General features: G+C 40.1%; 1 protein-coding gene across 31 annotated transcripts in view; it reads left to right on the plus strand.

Annotated features, from left to right (window-relative positions):
- The window catches only part of RBFOX2 (RNA binding fox-1 homolog 2), a 253,002-nt gene that overhangs the window by 145,165 nt on the left and 88,399 nt on the right, over positions 1–19,438 (plus strand). For 2 of the 31 annotated variants that reach the window (XM_019625549.1, XM_019625548.1), the window contains exon 1: positions 8,149–8,398. The exons of 27 other annotated variants lie outside the window; for them this stretch is intronic. In XM_019625549.1, the coding sequence (XP_019481094.1) occupies positions 8,372–8,398 (27 nt within the window). In that variant the 5' untranslated portion in view covers positions 8,149–8,371. Of the gene's footprint in view, positions 1–8,144; positions 8,399–11,647; positions 11,767–19,438 lie in introns of those variants that run through there. 2 more of the 31 variants (XM_019625532.1, XM_019625546.1) reach the window with 2 other exon arrangements.

A 19,438-nucleotide genomic window follows, 5' to 3' on the forward strand; every position in this document is an offset into this window, starting at 1 on the left:
TTCGTTGGCCCATGTTGGCATTATCATTGCGCTCTTTCTGGGTGAGGCAGTTGCTCGCCGGCCATTGGGCGGCCGCTCATGGCGGCTCACCAGCAGCCCAATCCCAGGTCGAGCTTTTGTTGACCATCTTAGCGGTAGAAGGCGCAGCATCACTGGCCCTCATGTGGGATTCGAACCGGGGCCCTGCTGCTCAGGGCCAGCGTCCCAAGCCAACTCCTAACCAACGTGCCAGCCCTGAATAGTATTTTTTTAATTAAAGGTTTTGCACGTATTTTAAAAATTAATTACAGTCGACCCATGAACAAGACGAGTTTGAAATGTGCGGGTCTACTTATATGCAAGTTTTTTCAATAAATACAATTGGCTCTTGTAGCTATCTGTGGGTTTCGTAGTTATGGATTCAGCCAACTCCCTATGGAGAGCAATATTTCCACATTCCCAGTTGCACATTCTCACCTGCAGATCAAAATACTGTTTACTATGCACCCTGGGTTGAATCTTCCGATTGGAAGGGCCCACTGGAGAGTCAAAAGTTACATGCAGATTTAGGGGGTGGGGATGGTCCACACCCCTCACCCCAGCGTCGTTCAAGTGTCAGCTCTATTTCTAGAATTGCTAGTGTTAAGGTAATGAAACAAAGTGAGTCCCCTCAACACAAGGCAATAAAATATTTTAGGTACTTGACCTTTCATTGCTCTATTGTTAATAAAATCATGCCTGTCTTGAGAGTGTGCAATTGAAATTGGTTATTTTATTAGTTATAATTTTTGCAGAACCAAATCTGGGTCAAATCAGTTTAAAATACAGGCAGAGTAAGTAGATAGGAGCTTGCTATATATAATTTAAAAGACAATGACTGTAGTCTCCCTGCCCAGAGAAAAATCTGTTTGAGCAACTTTTCCTAAAATTATTCTTTTGTATTAAACATTTACAGCCTCTGACTGAATAGTTAAAATATAACTTGTTAGGATGGCTACTGTCAAAGAAACAGAAAATAAGTGTTAGCGAGGATGTGGAGAAATTGTAGTGTTGGTGGGAATGAAAATGGTACAGCTGCTGTGGAAACAAGACGATGGTTTCTCATAAAATTAAAAATAGAATTACTATATGACCCAGCAATTCTCCTTCTGGGTTTATACCCAGAAGAATTGAAAACAGGGTCTTGAAGAGATATTTGCACACCCATGTTCATAACAGCACTATTCACTATTCACAATGGCCAAACGGTAGATACAACAACCCAAGTGTCCATCAATGGGTGAATGGATAACCAAAATATGGTAAATGCATACAATGGAATATTACTCATCCTTAAAAAAGGAAGGAAATTCTAAATAAGCTGCAGCATGGAAGAACCTTGAGGATATTATGCTAAGGAGCATAAGCCAGCCACAAAAAAGACAAATACTGGATGATTCCATTTATATGAGGTACCTAGAATAGAATCATAGACAGAAAGTAGAATGGTGGTTTCCAAGGGCTCTGGGGACAAGGAGAAGGGGGAGTTAGTGTTTAATGAATATAGATGTTCAGCTTTAAAAAACGAAAAGTTTTGGTGATGGATGGTGGTGATGGTAGAACATTGTGAATATATTTAATAACCACTGAATGTGTACTTGAAAATGGCTAAGATGGTAAATTTTGTGTTATGTGCATTTTACCACAATAAAAAATATTGGGGGGAAATGTAACTTGTTGTAAGTTAGGGGTTCGTCTATTATCAGTTTCTCCTGAGGCCATTTTACTTAACCTGTCACCCACTGAACACATTACATTGGTACTGATTATCCTTTTGAGATAAGTTGGGGGCAGTTAGAGGAAGAAGAAGCAGGGTCTTGCATTATTGGGAATGCAGCTAAGTGTCCTGACTTGAGGGTTTAGGACAGCCAAGTACAGCTTAATGACACTAGGCACCTGGAAGATTGAAAGACAGAAACTTACCTACGAGATACATGTGTTTGGCCTGTGCTGGGCTCTGCAGAATGCCGTAGGGTGAATTAGTCCACAGGCTGTCCGCTTTGTGGGAAGATGGCCTTGATGAACAGGGAGGTATGTATTCTTTAGTTTCTCATTTGAGAATGTTTTTTGAGTACCTACTGTGTGCCAGGCACAGGGATCTAGTGGTGAAAAAGCAGAATCTCCAGTAATTTAGTAAGAGACACAGCATATTTTAACATTGGAGAAACAGCACGCTTCAGTCAAATTAGTTGGGTGTTATTTCCTTGATAATCTGGTTATTGATAAACTTACATCCCATTACCTTTTTTTTTTTTTTAAGATTTTATTGGGGAATTGGGGGAGGAAACAGCATTGGGGAATCGGTGAAGGGGAACAGACAAGTTGCTGTCCTTTTGTTCTGCAGTCTAGTTGTGGAGAACATAGCTTCACTGGCCCATGTTGGTATTATCATTGCGCTCTTCCCTGGTGAGGCAGTCATTCGCCGGCCATTGGACGGCAGCTCACGAAAGCTCACACCAGCTGCCGGCCAGCCCCACTGCAGTCTACTCCGTTGCTGGCGACTCATGGCAGCCCAGCTCCGGGTCGAGCTGCTCCGGGTCGAACTGTTGTTCGCCATCTTAGTTGTAGAGGGCGCAGCGTCACTGGCCTTCACGTGGGATCCAAACCAGGGCCCTGCTGTTCAGAGCTGGTGTCCCAAGCCAACTCCTAACCAACACGCCACTCAGCTGGCCCGTCATCCCATTTCTTTTTAATAGTTGTCTAAGAACCTTTTTCCTTAGTCCCTCACAGAATACAGAGACTGTATACAAATGTAATTTCAATTGTATTATGACTAGTTATCTAGAGTTTGGGATATTTTAAAGATGAGTATATTACCCAAATCCAGGTAATAATTTATGAAGTGATGTTTTCTAACTTCTCTGGTCTCACCTTTGTCTTAGTGTATGTTATGTGTGGTCTTGTTCTAAAGGTTTGAATTTGGAGGGCAGGAAATAAATATGAGGGTTATTTGGGTTTTTATAAGCATAGAAGGTCTAGAGCAGTTGATTTCAAATTCTGCTCTCAGCTTATTTTCTAGAATGGGTTCTATGTAAGTGAACCCTGCCTAAACTAGAGAAAAGACACTAGGAAATAATCAAGTTAACTATAATTTGGCTTCATTTATATTAAAGGGAATTTGAGGTCAAAGGATATTAAAGTGGTATTGTGTTACAGATGCTTCTGAGAAGGTATTTAATATCTATCAGGTGTAAATTGTTATTTACACTTTGTTGGGGTTATTTTGTGAGGGCGTGCTGTGAAGTGCTTTTATACTAACAAGTTTTTATTACTACAGGAAATGCCATCCCTTTAAAGTTGCTTTTCACTTGGGTGTCAGAGGCAGCCTGGGAAAGGATGAGAAAAGCCTGCCTTCTAGTCAGGCACTCTTGGCTCTGCTTTTATAGCACAGCTGCTGCGTGGGTGGAAGGTAGGGAAATTGAGTCACATTTCTGAAAAAGTGTGAAAAGCCAGAGCATCTAAAGTTGTGAGTTTTTTAATCAGTGAGTAATATTTTGTCTAGAACCTGAACTCTTAAAGTTGAAAATAAGGCCTTTCTCCCACTCTCCCTTTTTATACAGCTTCCCCAAAGCTTCAAATTTCTAAGATACTGAAGTCAACTTATAAATTTGAAGCTATTTCCCACTACTCTTACGGAAGAAAAGAATGCTTTTATAATATTTTGATAACCACATAGGTACTCTTTATTTTTAGGCACCCATGTATGGATAAATAAATGGTAGTGATAGAAATCAAGGCATTGTTTGATTTCAACAAACATTTATTCACCTACTACTATGTATTCAGGCCCTGGGCTAGGGACTGAACATATGGTAAGAACCACAGTCCCTCCCCTCAGATTGCTCACAGCCTGGTCATAGTTACACAGAAGCAATAACCCCAACAATTTGGAACCTTGGGTTAGGTGCTAAGGCGCAGATCGGATAAGGGGTACCTACTCCAGATGTGGGAGCAAGTAGGTCAGGAAAGGCTTCCGAGGCAGGGGACCTGCCTCAGAATAGTAACTGTTATAGTTACTAGCCCCATGGAAGGCCATAGATAGCCAAGGGCAGAAGAACAAAAAACAGAAAAGAACAGAAACTTGGCGTGGTTGAGCTGTGTGTTGTTCATGTGGTGGGGTGGGGGCAGAGAAGAGGGGGTGGGGCGGGAGCAGCGACTGACTGGAGAGCGGAAGCCAGAAGCCAGATCACGCATTAGGTGCCCACCTGAGTTGGGACTCCCCGCTTTCAGGCTCTGGGGAATAGTCGAGGATTGTAATCAGGGAAGTGGCAGGATGAGATCTGCATATAGAAAGATCGCTCTGGCAGTGGTGAGATGTTTGGATGGGAAGAGTGGTAGGCTGGAGGCGGAGACAATTCCCTCATCTCTAAAATGGAGATTAAAGTATCTCATCAGGAGGATGAAGTGAGCTCATATGTAAGTAGTTGCTTGATAGAAAACTACCACAGAGTAAATTCTCAAGAAATGTAGTTATTTTACCAGTCATGAAATTGAACCGTTCACCAAGAAAACAGACATGGGAGAATGAGTACTAGAATCCAAGCCTTTTGTTCATTGTTGGTTTTCCCCAGTGCCTGGCACATAGTAGGCACTCAGATATTTGTCAAATGACTTAATGATTCAATTTTGAGAATTTAATTTGGTTTTGGACTTTTAAATTAGAGAAATTTGTAGGATATCGAAATGGAGCTGACCATCGTTTGGCAGTTGGATGTTTTTGATCAGGAATTCAGGAGAGGTATCCGGCAGAGCTAGAAATGTGGGCATCATCAAGGCAAATGGGTGGCACACAGCGATGGGGTGAGTTACAGCACCTCGAGCAAGCATGCGCAGCAGTGTTGAACTTTTTTGAGGTTTGTACCCTTTTGAGAATCTGATGAATCCTGTGGATCCCCTCTGCACAGAAATGCACATAGAAAACAAATTTCCACTGGGGTGCCTGTGTGGGGAGCTCTCCACCTGGGGTTAAGAATCTGTGGTATGCAGTAAAAAGAGGCCTGGGGATGGCACCTCAAGCAATACCAACACTTAAAGGGTGGACAGAGGAAGAAAAGTAATATGGGGGAAGCAAGCAAACACAGAAAGAGGAAAATCAGGAAAGACTGGTATCCTTTGAAGCTGAGAATGAGAATTTCCTAAAAGGGGGAGTGCCAAATGCCACGGATATGTCGGAGAAGATAGAACATGCCCACTGCATTTGGCCATCGGAGGTCTTTGGGAACTTCAGGAAGATAAATTTCCGTTGAGCAGTATTGGGGGGAAAGGAATCTGGGGATTGCATGGAACACCGAGGAAGCAATGAAGAAATTGAGACAAATAAGAGTGCCTTCATTTGGTTATTTAGCAACTATTTATTGGGTACTGACCATATACCAGGCACTGTGCTGCAAGCTAGGGATTGATCCATGAAGGTGGCTGTCGTCTCCTTCCTTAGTGACATGCTTATTGTGTATTTGCCTGTCCACTTCCCCAACCCACACCTCCCACCCAGAAAATGCCCTGAAATGAGTTTCTCCTCAGTGCACTACTGGGCACATCAAGCTACCAGGGACTCCAGCTGTTTTGCTGGTCAGATCCAGGCTGTTCAGTCCTGGCTCTTCTCTCTCTTGGGCACCAGGGAGCACGTTGCCCTCTATAACGCCAGCTTTTAAAGTCAGGGACGCACATCAAAACAGTCTTGAATTTGTCCAGTGCTCACTATGATTCTGTTATTCAGTGAGTTTATAGAAATCATTTTGGTATTTATTTTTACTTTAGCTCATACTAACTCTATGGTAATGAGCCTTTGTAAGCTCATTATTTGCAGTATAAAGTGCTGGTCCTAAATGTAGAAAAGACGCCTGAATACCAGACCTAAGGAAACCTTTATCCTAGTCCTAGACTTAACTGTGTGAGGGGATCTCTCTTTTGTGTTTTTATTTGGAAAAAAAATATCCCTTCTTGAGGCCTTGTTGTCTTTTTATATGTGTGGAGGCTGCCGTCACACACAAGCTTCAAGATAGCTGCCATTGTCATAAGGGTAGTGGGGGAATGGGGGTGAGGTGTGGGGGTGGAGGTGGGGCTGGCAGGGAGTGGGGGAGTCTGGCATCTTAAACTCCAGGTTTTGTGCCCCTTTTACTAGAGTGGACCATGGATTCAAAGAATGGGATACAGTAATTAATTCTCAGGTTGATTTCTTATATTAGAACTTAAAATGTAAAAAATGTCCCCATAAATATGATTTAGAGTTTTCCAAAAGTACACTGGGTTGCCCTGCTTCCAGCGAAACTCTCCTACCTCTTTTCTGCTTACTCACTTTGTCTTTTAAAAAATTGACTGCATTTTATCTCCTGATTAGATTTTCAGTTGCAAATTCAGAGAAGCAGTATGTTCTATCTTCCTGATCATTTCTAAAAATGTTAAATAAGAACAAGCCTAGTACTGATCTGTCTCTTTTCTTAAAATATTTTTTCTCATGTTTAAAGATCCCATTCTTTGGTACATTTTAAAAAAATATATAATATGGATTATAGCAGAGGTATACAGATATCTGTAAAATGCCCAGAATAGCACCTGGCATATTATAGGTACTTAGTAAATAGCTGTGATTGTGCCAGTGTCTCCAAGTTCTGCAGACTGTTTGGTAGTTCCTGTGTTCTGTTCAGAATTGTTAAAATGTTTATTAATTTGGGTGGGAGCATGATGATATATCGGTAATGTGCCAACCAACATTATTTTATACTACATTTTTTAAAGCCTGGTTATACATTTTGCCAAACAATTCTTAATAGAGACAGCAAAAAACTTCTCAGTGTGATTGGTGATTTTAAATTTTGATTTGTGTTTATTTTAAAAACAGGAAGCTTAATTTTGTAATTAATCTCTTCCTTTTGAGTAATCTATAAGAGATTTTAACATAATAAATACAGCATAACTAAAATGTAGAATAAAATCCTTTAGGATCTTAATTAGAATACTAAAAAGTTAGATTTCTTTATGAGACATGATAAACATCATAAACTCATCAAACGTTTACATATTGTTCTTTTTAAATATTTAATAATACAAAGTATGGAGAGTGTAAAATTTATATTCAGAGGTTAAGACTTTTCCAAGATTATTTGTAAAGGGCCAGGACTCCTGGACTTAGACCAGGACTCCTGGACTGAATCACATCTTTGTGCTTTTTTCCATTATGTCCTTTTAATAAAAGAACTTTAAAAAAACTCTTATGTTCACTAAACATTCTCCCAAACCATATATCACTCTACAGTAACTATTATTTATGATAATGACACAGATGTCCAGTGTACATATAAGAAAAGGTTTATCTTCTCAAAGGAGGCTGAAATACAGGAGGCTGGGGAACACAAAGGGTGAATTCTCAGTTAACCAGAATTTTTAATGAAGCTCGAAGCCTGAAAGCAGTCAAATTTGTATCCACCTTTGTATCCACCTTAAGTTTCTCCAACAGTCATGATTGTAGACACCTTTTTCATAATCCCCATGTTTTTTACCGTAGGAAAAATAAGCACTTTCATTACCTTCCTCCTCTCTTTCAGCCCTTTGCACTCATTAGACTGGTTTAGGACAAGCCGGGTCTTGCATATTCCCATTCCTTGAAAACCTTTCAGTCAGTGGTCATTCCACCGCTTTTCACATCTTTCATTAAATCCACTACATCTGTAAACTGTGCATCAGTGGAAATGTTTTTTAAAAAATATTTTTTGTTTCATTTCTTACTTATAATCAGATATTCATGGGTGGAATATTTTAAATCTGTATTAACTATGGTAAGCTCCGAATGCTCCCAGTGCTATATAATTAATGCCACCATCGCAGATATTCAGTCCTTAAAATATGCCTGCACATGGCGCCTGCCCCTCTCTCTTGCACCCCCCTTTCCCTCCTCACTTCACTCACATACACACACACACACACACACGCACACGCACACGCACACGCACACGCACGCGTGCGCAAAGCACACACACCAAACTGCCATTCTCCTGCAGGCCTGTTTCTGGAGTTGGGAGATGTCAGCCTGCTGGGAGGGGGTGGGAGGAGGAGGAAGAGGTGGGGCTCCACTCTGATTAATTACCTTAGGCATTCAGGGGTGGGGCTTCCTTCAGCCATCTGCCTGAGATATGGGAGGGAGCTGGAGAAAGAAGGAGGGGGAGAGACTGCCAGAGAGGAAGAGAAAAGAAAGGAAGAAACACTAGAAAGAAAAAGGAAGGAAGACTGGATAAAGGGGGATCAATTGCCCACCCTTAAGTAGCGAGATTGGGGGGGGAGGGGGGTGGAAAAGAAGGCTGGGGAAGGTGTACCCCAGCACGACTGCTTTGAGGTGTTCATCATCTGTTCCGTTTGGTTTATGGAGAAAAAGAAAATGGTAACTCAGGTAAGATTTGCGTTTCCCCGGCGTGTTGCTTTCCCTGTTTTGGGGATCTAAATAAAGATAATGCGGGTGGGGTATAGTAAGCAGAGTTTTAATTATTATTGTCTTCTTAGAAAAGGCCATATTTATTGTTATCAGCTGAAAAGTCTGTGTGTGTGCTGTGAGTTAGAGAGAGAGAGAGAGAGAGAGAGAGAGAGAGAGAGGTGTGTGTATCCGTACCCTTTTTTCTCCCCCCCTTCCTCAGCCTCATAGCCGATTCCTGTTTCCTGTACTTTGCAGCTGTAGCTCAGGAAAGACCCTGTGGGGATTTGTCTACCTCTTTGTCTTGGTTCTGAGAAGAAGAGGGAGGGAGAGAGAGACTGCAGAGGGAGGAAGAGATTCTTGTAGACTGCCAGAAAGAGAGGAGAGAGATCGACTTCCTTTTCAGAATCGCAGAAGAATTTGTTACAGGGAATCTGATTCCCGATTCACTTCGGCTTCTCAGCATTGGCTATAGACTTGAAGCTTTGCTGTTGTCGTTCTAAATGGCTTATTAAAAATGAAGACTAGGAAAATATGTTTCATTTTCATGGCTTTGTTACTGGCAAAGAACCTTCTAAATGGGAACCATCGGCGCATTCAGGTGTAGCAGGAGCAGGTAGAGCCCTCCCTGACAGGAGAACAGATCCGAATGGATAAATGACAATCACGGGGGCATTAAAAGGCGTTTGAAGGAGAGGGAGTGGGAAATGGAAGCTCTCTCGCCCTCCCCGCCCCTCTCTCTCTGGCTGTCTTTGGTTACGCCTGGCAATGTCTGATCTGCATTTTAGCAAGTCATTCCTGACAAATGGAAAGGTGAATGACTGCTCTGCCATGGTTTCCCCTGGCAGTACTTTTTTTCTTGTTGGCACCCTTTTTGCTTTACATATAAGGCAAGAGGGAATGGCGAGGCTGTGATTGATCCATGAGAAGTCATTTGCATTGTAGAACACGCGTGTCCTTTCGTCTCACGTGTAGGATCATTTTCACTCCTTGCTTTTATGCTCTGTAGGGAAATTTCATCACTGGACAGTGCTTTCCTTTTAAGGAGGTTGCCCCTTTTTTGTCTTCTCTCTTGTCTTAGCCTCTTCAAGTCACCACCGGAGGGCGAGAGAGTCAGCTAGCCATCCAGAGGGAGGCATCCGGGTAGGGGCTGGAACCCTGTTCCGTTAAACGTTATGTAATGCCCCGCAGTGTTGTTTGGAAGGAGGGAAAGCGGTAGGGAGATTTTCCCAGCGTGGCCTAGAGGAGAGGGAACTTGCAAGGAATATATCTTTCCAAAGTAATTCTTCACAAGACCTGAGTTGGGAGATTATCAGGAAACCCCTCCCTCTTTTGGAAAGTGGAGACACCCTTGAAATATTTTCTCTTCCACTTCTTATCCCTTCAGTATCAGCCTAATTAACTCTTTTGAAATATTGCTTTACTTTTTAAAAACTTCCCTAAGAGAGAAAACCTATTTCTGTATTCTCTTTGTTGCTTGGGAGATGATGCTTCTTAACCTTGGAGCCCTCATTCAATTTTCATTAACTGGCAATATTAGAGGGTATCAGCTCTCTTCTTTCTCAGCTATTACCGAAGGCTTTTCAATTACTTGACTTTTCACTATGTACATTTTTAAATCAGTGAAAGACTTATCTAAGCTAGGACTTTCCATAATCAGAGGTTTATCATGGCCTCTGGAACATGTCCCCTTGCTTTCCAGAGGAACTGGTTAAGCATGTGTAAGCACAAGTTAGAACGCACATGCACAGATGCACACTTACTATTGTGGTCTTAATCATTGGTAAGTAAGGAGACTAATTTTAGGAACGAAGCAAAAGAGATAAATGGAGACGGGATAAAGGGATTTCTTGGTAGTGAAGAAGTCTAATAGGTAAATTAAAATCATCATTTTCTCAGGATATGCTGAATGCTGAAGGAAACAAGTAACTTGCTTTTGCCCATTCTGAATTTATACAGCTGGAAAGTACAGAATATCAAATTTGTGAATTTTCAGTATTCCAGCATATTTGTTTTGGTGTATACACTTTCTGTGTTAATGTAACATCCATCATTGTTGGTAAAACCAGGTGGGCCAAACCTTTACTTGTCCTATGGGGTTTTTTTTTGGGGGGGGTGTATTTTGTTTTGGGGGGTATTTTTGTTTTTTGTTTGTTGAGCCAGACATCCAATCCCAATATATAATAATGATCTGTCACATAAGCTTTCTGAATATAAAATGTCTACACTGTTCAGGGTTTATCAAAGTTACATGGTTTATTATTGTATATAGCGTCTTGACTAGTATGTTAAGAAAGGTATTTAGATTTGTTTTCACCGCGTGTCACCTAGGTTCTTTGCATCTTGGATCTTAACATTTCTATATGCCTTACTTTCCATCACTCACTTGGCGGAAGAAGGGCTTTCAATGGATGACATTTTCATCCTACAATATTAGATCTGTGTCAGTAATTGGAGAGTGTGCACTTTATTATTATATGTGCTTTCGTGTTATAAGGCCTGCTTTTTGGGTTGACTAGCAAACTGCTCTGTGATTTACAATAAGTAATCAGTGCTTTGCCTTAAAAAAAAAAGCAAATGGTAATTTAATCAAAATTCTGTGATGGTAGACAGACGTGCCCATGCGATCTTATTGTTTTAACTTTAGGTTTATCTTTTCCTCGTGTATATTTTGTAGGAGTATTTCACTGAGATACTCTCATATCTGAACATATGAATCAAATTATCGCATCTTCTTACATCTATGAAAATAACAATGTGGACTAAAAGGACAGAAAAGAGGAAAAATCATTCCATAATGTGTGAAATAGAAACACAAAATTGCAGATGACTCCTAACTCCAATTAATTTTTAAAAATGTTTAGTCAAACTCAGACTCAGTTTTGCTGTTTGCTGTTGAAAGGGGAAGTATATGAGGAGAGAGGAAAAGACTGTACAGTATGGATGTGAGAGAAAATTTGGTACTCTCCTGTAGTGTAAGACTGCCAGTTTCTGTGGAACACAAAGCCCTCCCTTTCTTGGACAGCTCAGTGCTTTGCTGGCATTTTCTTCAAAATCTGTTTTCCATCAGGACCAAGAGGAGGGAAGGTGTTAAGAATAAGGGAGGTTGGAAAGGGGGTTGCTGTTCCTTTAAATAGTGCAGGGAGCCCATGTGGCAGCAGGCCGCTGTGGAGTGTATTCTTTTGTAATGAATCACCAGTTCCATTGTCTGCTATCTCCCCTCTTTATAGCTAGAAGACTGAAGTCTTTCACCTGAGTTGCTGCCAGTTTGGCTCCTCTGTTCCAGGGTGGTTGGGAGAAGAGAAGAGGGGGGTATTTTATGCTTTAATTAAAGACAGATAAGAGAGCAGGTATGTTTCGCTTTGTTTCATTTTTTCCTATCCTTTCTGTTTGTTTGTTTGGTTTTTTTTAATGAGCTGGGGCAGGGAATCGAGTCTCCGGTTTTGCTATGCATATCCTATTTTCTGTGACTGTTGACCGTCCTCAGTGATTATTTAGTCTCCATTTTGTGGCATTGCTTTAAAGTGATTCCATTCGGGTGCCTGCCAGTTCCACCCGAGCCTCAACCCACCCTCATCCACAGCGCTGCAGCCCACACTGTTTGTTTTGGCACACTTTCCGCTTTTCTGTGGGCTGTGCAGGACTCTGGGAAGTTGGGGGGGGTAGGCGGAGATTGTGGGTTGGAGACTAATTTATGTTCCTTTACAATGAACCAAAAAAGAGCCTCACTTTTTCCAGAGATTTGCTTTCTTTCTGAACTCTTCTACACAGCTCCATATCTTCAGTTATAACCGTTTTCTTGACAAGACCAAGACTGGCTCTTGAAAAATATTGCTAGTCTAAAAATCACTTAGCTTTCCTGAAAAGATATACAGAATTCCATAAATGTGATTAAATCTGAGCCATTTTGACTCATTAAATGGTTTTTCTTCCCATTCACCCTCCCTACCCCAAGCACACACCCTTTTTGCCCCCTTCCCTTTATTTATTTTTTCCTTTATCTTTCACCTTACTTTTGTAATTGAGACTAGGTAAGCTTAGGGTTTGACCGGCTGCTGTTCAAGTTTGTATTGCTACAAAGGATGTCTCAGTGTTGAAAGGTGAGTGACACTTCATCCCTCTTGGGTGCTGTGGCAGAGCCTGAAAGGTTTCGTGTCTCCTGTTTTCTGTTCTTCCCTGAAATTTTTCGACCTCATATCTATACAGATTGCCACATGGAAACAATTTCATCTCTCTTTTGACTCTTGGTTCATGGAGCGCCCACGCTTTAACTTCTGTTCATGGAGCTCCTTACGTTGGGCTGTTTCTTGGACACCCGTATGTGATATTGATTCAGGCCTTCTCTAGGAACCAGTCACAGCGATGACACAGCACCCTGTGCCCACCATTCGCTCCTTTTCGTGGACTCTTCTCTCTGGAATCTGACTGTGTTGGTGTCCCCAGCATTCCATACTGGAGTCATAATTCCTCGCTCTTTTTTTTCCCCCTCCAGCATTCCAATACCACCATCAAATCTTTCTTGAATATTTCATCACAGCACTTGACATGTGAAATCTAACAAACAAATGGATGCTCCCCTGCAGTCAATGCTTTGCTGTTTTGAATGTAGCGACTGTTACTGGGCGCCATGCTCAGCTCCTCTGAGCAGGCAGAAACGCTGTGGCCTGCCACCATGCTACTTTATTTCCATTTCCCAGATGCTTACATGTGCCTCTCTCACTATAAGAATGACGAAATTCAGGAAACCTTGGCGTCAAATAATCCATCAGAGGCCACTGCCAGAGTGAATCATTGAAAGTGCAGGTCTGGTTTTGTCACTCCTTCTAATTGTCCCCTCCAGGCTCGGAATAAAATCTCTCGTCCTGCGTGGTCAGGAAGCTGGCTGCCTACAGCCTTACCTCCTGCTGCCCTCTCTTCCCATGTTCCCGCTCCAGTGATACTGGCCTCTTTGCTGTTCCCTTAACACACTCGCATCCTCCTGCTCAGGGCCTTTCCTTCTGTTTCTCAGCCTCAAATGCTCTGCCTTCAGACACCCACATGATTTCTCCAGGCAGAGCTCTCCTTTGACCTTCTATCTCAGGGTGAACTCTTCAGTCACTCTCTGTCCCCTGACCATGCTTTTTCCTCACTTGTCACTGATTCTAGTGTCTATATTACTTGTCACATGTTGGTTTGTTATCTGTGCCCCTTACCCACCAAAGAATATAACACTTGTGAGGTGAGGGACCTTTTTAGAGTCAGTTATATTCCTGGTGTCTAGCACTGTGCCTGGAATGTGGTCGGAATAATAGCTAACTTATCTGTGGTTGTCAGGTACTGTTCTAAGTACTTTACCTACATGAACTCATTGAATCCTCTCAACTCGACAGTTATCCCATGGTACAAAAGAGGAAACTGAGGCATATATTGGTTAGGTAACTTGCCCAAGTTTATATAGGGATTCAGCTGCACAGACTGGCTTGGGAATCGGTACTCTTAACCACTGTACTCTAATGCCTCTTGTAGGTATTATACACGTATTCAGTAAATGTTTGTTGCATGTGTGAATGCATTAATTTAGCTGAGACTCTGACTCACTTCCGGAATTCTCATCTCTGACTTACTCAAGGCTTTGATGGAATACTTGTAATAACAGGGAATTCAATATTGAAGAAAATGAAGTAGGTATTGTAATATTGCATAATAATAATAGGTAACATTACAGAATGCATATTATGCATTAGGCACTATTGTCAGTGCCTTATGTAAAGTCATTTATTCCATCAGCAGCCTTATAAGTACTATTAATGTCCATACTGTGGAAATTAGGAAACAGGAGTAGAGAGAGGTTCTGGGCCCCACAATTGCAACGCCTAGATTTAAACCTGAGGAATTTGGCTCCAGTATCCCTCTTCCTAACTTTTTTGAATAATGATTGTTATTGTAATCACTTTTTATTTTGCATACCTACTTTGCACCAATTTTACATACAAATCACATTTCCATGCATAACAATTCTATTTCTATCATATATCACTTGTCAGTCACCTTTTGAGGTTGGTGGTGTTTTTCCTGTTTTCCCCCATATGTTAGACTGAGATTCGAGATGTGGCTCTGGATACAGAGATACCTTTCAAACTTGAGCTCATTAACTCTAAATTTGTACGCTGTTCCATCATTATACTATCAGCCTCCTAAGATAACTAGTTCCGTTGTTGGCCATTAAAAAGTAGAAGCGTTTTCCTTGTGGTGAGCTAAAATCTATTTTCATTATTGTCTTCTCACTCTCCCTAGTTCTGTCATCTGGAGTCGCATAGAATCGTTTAATCTCCTTCATAAAAACCAAATATTTGAAGATAATGGCTAAGTGTTCCCTTTAATCTTCTGTTCTCTTGGCTCGTCTTATCTATTTCCTTGAATTATTCCTCGTAGATATGAAAACATATAGTTTCCAGAGTCTTAACTGTCCTGGACTAATAGCTTCAATTCATATGAATTATTTATCATTTATATCTAATTAAGTAAAATATCAGTTATGAGTGTTATTAAATATCATCTTTGTTATAAGTAGGGTTTTTTGACAACATGTTTGACTTTACTCAGTTTTCAAAGCTTATTGATCATGTAGTGTTGTCAGCAGTTTATAACTTCACAAATAAAGGGCTATTGCCCTCAGCTCTTGAGTAGAAGACTGTTTTTCTGCTTCATTATAAAGCATGCCTCCAGCTGGTTGGCAAGAACCTACCTACTACCTGCCTTCCAACCTCCGGATCTTGCCCAGATCCCTCAAAGGTTACTAACACAAATTTTCATGTTTAAACTTATTTTTTAGAAATACTGTTTCAAAGGTTCCAGGTGGGCCAACGAATGACATACTGAAAATCAGCAAAAGTAAATTTGATTACTTTTTTTGAGATCTTGAAATTGTATTATATCAAGAGTGTTGAAAAACCACAATTCAGAATTGTAGTCTTTTAAATGAGTAGCAATAGTAAAACATCATTGAGACTAGAAGTAAAACACAACAAAAAAAATTAAACCCTTAAAATAACACTCTGACTTAATACTTACTATAATCAAATACCATAGAAATATTGTTAGATTAACTTACTTTAGCATATTCTTTTCATCATGCCTCTTGAATTTTTTCAGAGGGCATTCAGTTTCAGAATATTAGAATAACATATCTTTTTAAAGTAATGGCTTAGGAAATAGGTATAGCTAGACTGCTACTAACAAAAGGAAATACAATTTTTAAAATTGTAACTTAAAATCATAACTGGAAATATTTAATTCATTCAAAATTAAAGGATAAAGTCCTGCAACCAAAATTTAGTATTTCATATATAAAGGAATATTTAAACAACATATGGTAATGGAAATCAATAATTTTTTGAAATTATAAAGGAATACTTTTATATCCACAAATATTACTATATTCTTTTATCTAATATTGATTATGAGATCCCTTGTAACAAATTTTGAAGAGGCAAACTGAAACTGAAGTGAAGGGGGTGAGATTTTGGAAGATTCTTAAGACATCTACAATTTTTTTCTGTTAATGGCTAGATAGTAGATATTTTTGGCTTGTGCAGGCCATGCTGTCTCTGTCACAACTGTTCAGCTCTGCTGCTGGCATGAAAGAAGTGGGATGATGTATAAATGAATGAGGGTGGCTATATTCCAGTAGAACTTTATTTATGGACACTGAAATTGGAATTTCATATAATTTCCATGTATCACAAAATATTCTTCTTTTGAATTTATTCAACTATTTAAAAATGTAAAAACCATGCTTAGCTTTCAGGCTGTACCAGGTGATGGAACAGCTTTGGACCAAAACCATAGTTTGCCAACCTCTGACTTAAAAGGATGTAGATCCTCCCAATTTTTTTAGTATAGGGAAGGTTTTCTCATATAGCTTGGTGATAGAAACACAGTTTTGACTTCACTGAGTTCATCTTGGATCCCTGTGAAATGGATCAGAGTGAAACCCTTCCCCTGCCCTTTCATTCCCCCCTCCCCCACCCCAAGAATATAGGAGGATTCGTTCCTTTTTCTTACTTGCCTTCTCCCTCCACCCTACCCCCAACCCTGAACCATTTGCAGTTCCCAGATATGCCATGTTTTATACTTTCCTGCTTTTCATACATTTTTTGTATATTATTTTTCATGTGTTATTACTTTGGGCCAGAATACCTCTTTCTCCCACGTGATTAATTTCTTGCCTTAAAGGTTCGGCTTAAATGCATGTTAATGCATTGACAGGGTCCTCTTTTTAAATGCAAAACAGGAGAATTAAACTGAGTAATCATACATATCCTAGTGCTTATTACTTAAATCAGTTAATACTTAAAATATAATGTACTTTTGGAAATGGATGCTTTATTTGGCTAGAAGAAAGAAAGGTTTGGGAGTAAACAGCTATTTGGGCAACACACAAATCTCTTGTAAATGTTCCAATGGAAGGCTATGTGTATCCAAAAGATAGCATGTGGGTAAGTGGCATAGGAGCTTTAGCCTCCTGGGAAGTCAGGAAAGAAGTGAAGAAGGACATGACCCTAAGAAGTGTGGGAAGGTGACAATGGAATTTTAAGGTTTGGCAAATCATGGTAAGTGGACCAGACGTGGTATTTCGAGTACAGCCCTCTATCTCCCTTTCCCCTTTCCTTCCCCTCAGGATAACCAAGAGTTAGATTCTTTGCATACTAGTTTTGAAAAAGCTGTCAATATATGACCATAATCATTCCATGTCATTTTCAAGACTCAATGGTCATTGTTTTTCTAGTCTTTTTTCCTCTATATTTCCTTTTGGATATTTTCTCTTGTGGTGTTATCAAGTGCACATATCTTTTCTTCTGCAATGTCTGGTCTGCCATTAATCCAATCCAGTGTATTGTTTTTTAACCTCAGATAACAGTTTTCATCTCTAGAATTTTGATATGGATCTTTTTTCCATCTCTCATGTCTCAATTTTTCTTGTATATACAATTTTTCTTGAACATATAGAATATAGATGTTTTAATGTCCTTGTCTGCTAATTCTAACATCTATATTAGTTCTGGATCAGTTGCAACTGATTAATTCCCCCCCCCCAATTATGGATTATATTTTCCTGCGTCTTTGCATGGTAATGTTTGATGAGATGCCAGACAATGTGTATTTTAGCTTTTCTGTAAATATTCTTGAGCTGATTTTCGTAGAAATAGTTTGATCCTGTACATCTCGTTTTTTGGTTGTTGTTGTTAGATATGATCAGAGCGCTGTTTAGTCTCTGGTTAATTTTCCCCCACTGTTGAGACAAGACTCTTCTTAGTAGCCTAACTGATGCTTCTTAAGTTATCAGGTTTTTCACTCTCATCGTTGGGAACAGGCTCTATCCCTGGCACTGGGTGAGCTCCTAACATCATTCCCTCCAGCTCTGTCAGGTGGTCCTTCCTCCAGCTGCAGGTAGTTCCTCACGTACATGCAGTGACCATTGCTTACCTGGGTACTTGACGGGAACCCTCTGTAGCTCTTCAGAGTTCTCTGTCTCTGCAGCTTTCTCCTCTGCAATACTCTTCCCTGTGAACTCCAGGTGTCTTGGCTTCTCTAGACTCCTGGCTTGATCTCAACTCATGGAGAACCAGGCTCTGCCTGGCTTCCATTTCTCTGTGTCATAGCCTGGGAACTTCCTCCAGCCAGTCAACTGGGGCAGTTATAAAGCTCACCTTAGTTGTTTCCTGTCTTGGATCAGTGTCCTTCTTTGTCTACTATACAGTGTCTTGAGTACTGCTGTTTCATGTATCTCATTCTGATTTTTAGTTGTTTGAGATGGCAAAGTTAAAGTGGTTCTTGTTACTCCATCTTGATTGGAAGTAGAAGTGAGATCACTTATTTTTAGATGAAAATTAAATGGTATCTCATTTAATATAGTCCTAATACATGAATGAAAAATCAGTTGAACAGTAATGTCAAGGAGTGGAATGCAGAAGATGCATAAATAAATAAAATACAAGGTGGAATGCGGTAAATTGCATGTATATATTGTTAAGTACCATTAGAAGTTCAGATGAGGAAAGAATTAGTTTGGAAAGTTTGGCTGAGGTAGAAAAAGTGAGGGGAAAGGCTCTGGCATGTGTTGTTTTGTATGGAAGTTAATGCAAAGCATTATCTGCATCTAGAACCAAATTTTTTATTTTTTAATATTTTTATTGGGGATTATTAGGGAACAGTGTGTTTCTCCAGGACCCATCAGCTCCAAGTCAAGTAGTTGTTTCAATCTAGTTGTGGAGGGCACATCTCAGTGGTCCATGTGGGAATCGAACCGGCAACCTTGGTGTTATGAGCACTGTGCTCTAATCACCTGAGCTAACCAGCCGTCCCTGGAACCAAATTCTTGAGTATTGAATGAGATTCAGTGGTAGAATAGTTTTAGAGTGCCTAGGACTGATCATATTAAAAGTAAAAATAGTTCTTTAACAAAAATACATGGACAAGATCACAGGAAAAGTAAGGTTTCCATGTTTTTGTAGTTCAGCATGATTTGTGGTCTGTTGTGGAAAAGGAAAAAACCCTTTTCTCCAATAGATCACCTATCATTTCAATTCTGTCAGAATAAAGAAGGAGAAAAATCAAAGCACCGTTTGTCCACATGAACGGTGTAGAAGATGGAGCACTTTGGACTATGAAAATGATCATTAAAAATACTAAAGAATGTGGATGACACTGTTTAGAGCTTTCTTAACTAAAATTCTTGCCTGACTATTATTTCTTAGCATAGCAGCTGTGACCAGAAGTTGATCCACGTATATACTTTAAACTTTTCTTTCTTAAGGAACCAGGAGACATTTTTGAGAAACTGGGAATGTATGTGTTTTGTTTGGTTTAATTTCACTTAGCTTGTGTTTTTTATAAAGGCTTAAATAAGAGAGTGATTTCCCCCCTGTGTTTGTATTGATATGACTCTTTATGTGAAAAAAAGAAAAACAAAACATGAAGAACTTTACGGTTATAACTCAGCTGTTAGGTCTTACATTGGGGACTATGTATATTCTTTTTTTT

The sequence above is a fragment of the Hipposideros armiger genome, unplaced genomic scaffold (genome assembly GCF_001890085.2).
Source record: "Hipposideros armiger isolate ML-2016 unplaced genomic scaffold, ASM189008v1 scaffold_633, whole genome shotgun sequence".
NCBI classification, from domain to species: domain Eukaryota; kingdom Metazoa; phylum Chordata; class Mammalia; order Chiroptera; family Hipposideridae; genus Hipposideros; species Hipposideros armiger.